At 32.0% G+C, this 2,616-nt stretch overlaps 1 protein-coding gene across 1 annotated transcript in view; it reads right to left on the bottom strand.

The window, feature by feature from the left end:
* Positions 1-1,934, bottom strand: part of LOC114312457 (protein FAR1-RELATED SEQUENCE 1) — a 10,385-nt gene extending 8,451 nt beyond the window's left edge. The window contains exon 1 of the mRNA XM_028258686.2: positions 1,438-1,934. Within this exon, the coding sequence (XP_028114487.1) occupies position 1,438 (1 nt within the window). The 5' untranslated portion in view covers positions 1,439-1,934. The remainder of the gene's footprint in view (positions 1-1,437) is intronic.
* Positions 1,935-2,616: the final 682 nt, after the last annotated feature.

Here is a 2,616-nt window from a genome sequence, read left to right on the forward strand (position 1 = left end):
CCTTAGACTCAAGGCGAGGTGAGGCGAGCCTCAGCACTGATAATAAACGTTATGATTGAAAAAATTTGATGAAAAACACTCAATGGTGTGTGATGTGTAAGAGGAGTTCGGAATCAGCGAATCACCTCTTTCTCCATTGCTCGGTGGTTATTCAGTTATGACAGTGTCTATTTGGCTTGTGTGATGTTAAATGGGTTGCTCCACGGGATTGCACACATATGCTTCTTGTTAAGTTTGATGGGTTTGGCGGATCTAAGCGAGCCAAGTCATTGTGGTCATGTATTGTTTGTGCTATTTTCTGGATCATATGGCTGGAGAGAAATGCACGGATCTTTAATGGAAAGGAGGCTGATGCAGATTTGTTGTGGGATAGGGCTGGATTTTTGGCATCTTTTTGGGCCTTTGTGTCTCCTCCTTTTAGGGGAATCCCTCTTTTCTTGATTTCTAGGGATTGGGCTATTGTTTGTAACCCTTAGTGTTTGGGTTTGCTTGTTTTTTCTCTTTTTATGATGGCTGTGTTTTACTTTCATCATGTTTCTTTTCTTTGTATGAGGATTTCTCGTCCTCCTTTCTTTCTTCTTTAATAAAATAAATTTCGTTGTTGTTTCAAAAAAAAAAAAAAAAAAACTTTGACTGCTTTCCATCAAACTCCACTTACTAAATTGAACAAATAATTCCAGACAATGAGAATGCAAAGGAAAAAGAAGAATAGAACATACAATAAAAAATTGGGGTCCTATATTGCTTGCATTTTCTTTCCCAAAATTGAAAATTCAACTCAGATAAACCTTACTCCACCAAGTATTATTAAGTTTGTGGGAAAACTTTTCTTTTTCATTTCTATATGTTCTCCTACCAACTAGCCAAAGAAAATACATTAAAATCCCAGGAATTTCCAACAAGGCAACAACTGAGAAAAAATGATTGAACAAAAAGGCCTAGCATCTGGGAGAAAAGAGAAAATCATAAGACGCTCAAGCATTATCACATGAGATATTGCTAACTGAAACACAAAGGATAGTCTCATCTAAACAGCCTTAGCCTCATAATATATAAGTCTCATAAAGCAATTACCAAGTCAAATAACAAATTTTACATAAATCGCCCAAACAATCAGCATAGCTTTAACACATAATTCACCAACTCTAGGGTTTCAATCTATCAGAAAAATAAATTTTCAAAATTTGTTCTGTATGTGCACCTCAAAAAAAAAAAAATCTGTATAGAAATAAATAAATAAATCCACTGCTATGTTTGTTTGGAGGGAAAATATTCTCTAAATTTTTCCAAAAGAAATAATCATAACATGGTGGAAAATTTCCAGGAAAATATTTCCGCCGAAACAAACAGACCTTAAATTTCAAAAAAGAAAAAATGGACTGCAACTTTACAATGAAGAGTGATAAAAAAAAGGAAAAAAAAATGACTGAAACTTACTCAAAATTGGTAGTAATTTGGACGACCACTTCTGAAGATCACCAAGAACAGAGAGAGACACAGAGGAAGGGATTGTGAGAACGAGACGAACGAGACGTGCGGGTCCAACTCGCCGATTATATGGGCCGTGAAATGTCAAGAGGTGATAGGTCAGCTCGCAACACAAAAGTCAACTGATTCGCTCTTGAACCATGTTTTCATGACACGTGGTTAATCTACTAAACATGAACGTAGGTGATTGTAGCCCTGAAACGAGTTCACCCGCGTGGCGTGTTCCATAAAATTGTATTGTTCATAGGGCAAATTACACGGACACCGATGTTTGTGTTTATCACCATTCTTCTCATTTTCGCTTTAAAGTTTAAATTTTATTATAGAATTTTCTCTTAATAATTTAATTTTTTAAATATCAATTTTATCCTTACTGGATATATTACATTGACGTGCCTTACATTTTAAAAATTATAATTCTCTCCCCAAGGTTTAAAGTGACATTACTAAGGAAAATGTTTGGTAGCTCAAATTTTTGTGGCTCAAATGGCTCAAATCTGTCAAAACGACGTTGTTTTACACTCAAAATCTGTCAAAACGACGTCGTTTTGACAGATTTGAGCCATTTGAGCCACAAAAATTTGAGCTACCTAGCATTGTCGCATTACTAATTGCCCCCTTGATTACTATTAGTTGAAAAAAAAATTAATTAAAAAAAAATTTATTAGTAAAATTTTTAAATTTTTATTTAAAAACCAACGTAAACTCATTTTTTAATTGAGACAACAATTTATAAACTAAAAAATTATCAAACAAGTTTTTATGACAGTTTTTTAATTTTTTGTAAATATAAATTGAAAACTGAAAACGAAATGGTTACCAAACAGCCTTCAGATGGTAAAAATATCGTAAAATTAACAAATAATTAAATAAATTATCAACGTAAGAAATGACTTATCAGAAAATTCTTAGATTATGTATGGTTTGATTTTTAGAATTTAAAAAAAAAATAAAAATTAATTTGGTTAAGAAATAAAAAATAGTTATCATTTTTATATAATTTTTATCTTTCGAGCGGCTAGAAATAATTTTTTACAAATTAAATTGAAACATTCATACGTATATATATAACCTGTCCAAAAGTTAAAATGATAATTATTTTTTACCCTTAAATGATAATTATTTTTT

This window comes from Camellia sinensis, chromosome 7 (assembly GCF_055761805.1).
Source record: "Camellia sinensis isolate YWXY chromosome 7, ASM5576180v1, whole genome shotgun sequence".
Lineage (NCBI taxonomy): Eukaryota > Viridiplantae > Streptophyta > Magnoliopsida > Ericales > Theaceae > Camellia > Camellia sinensis.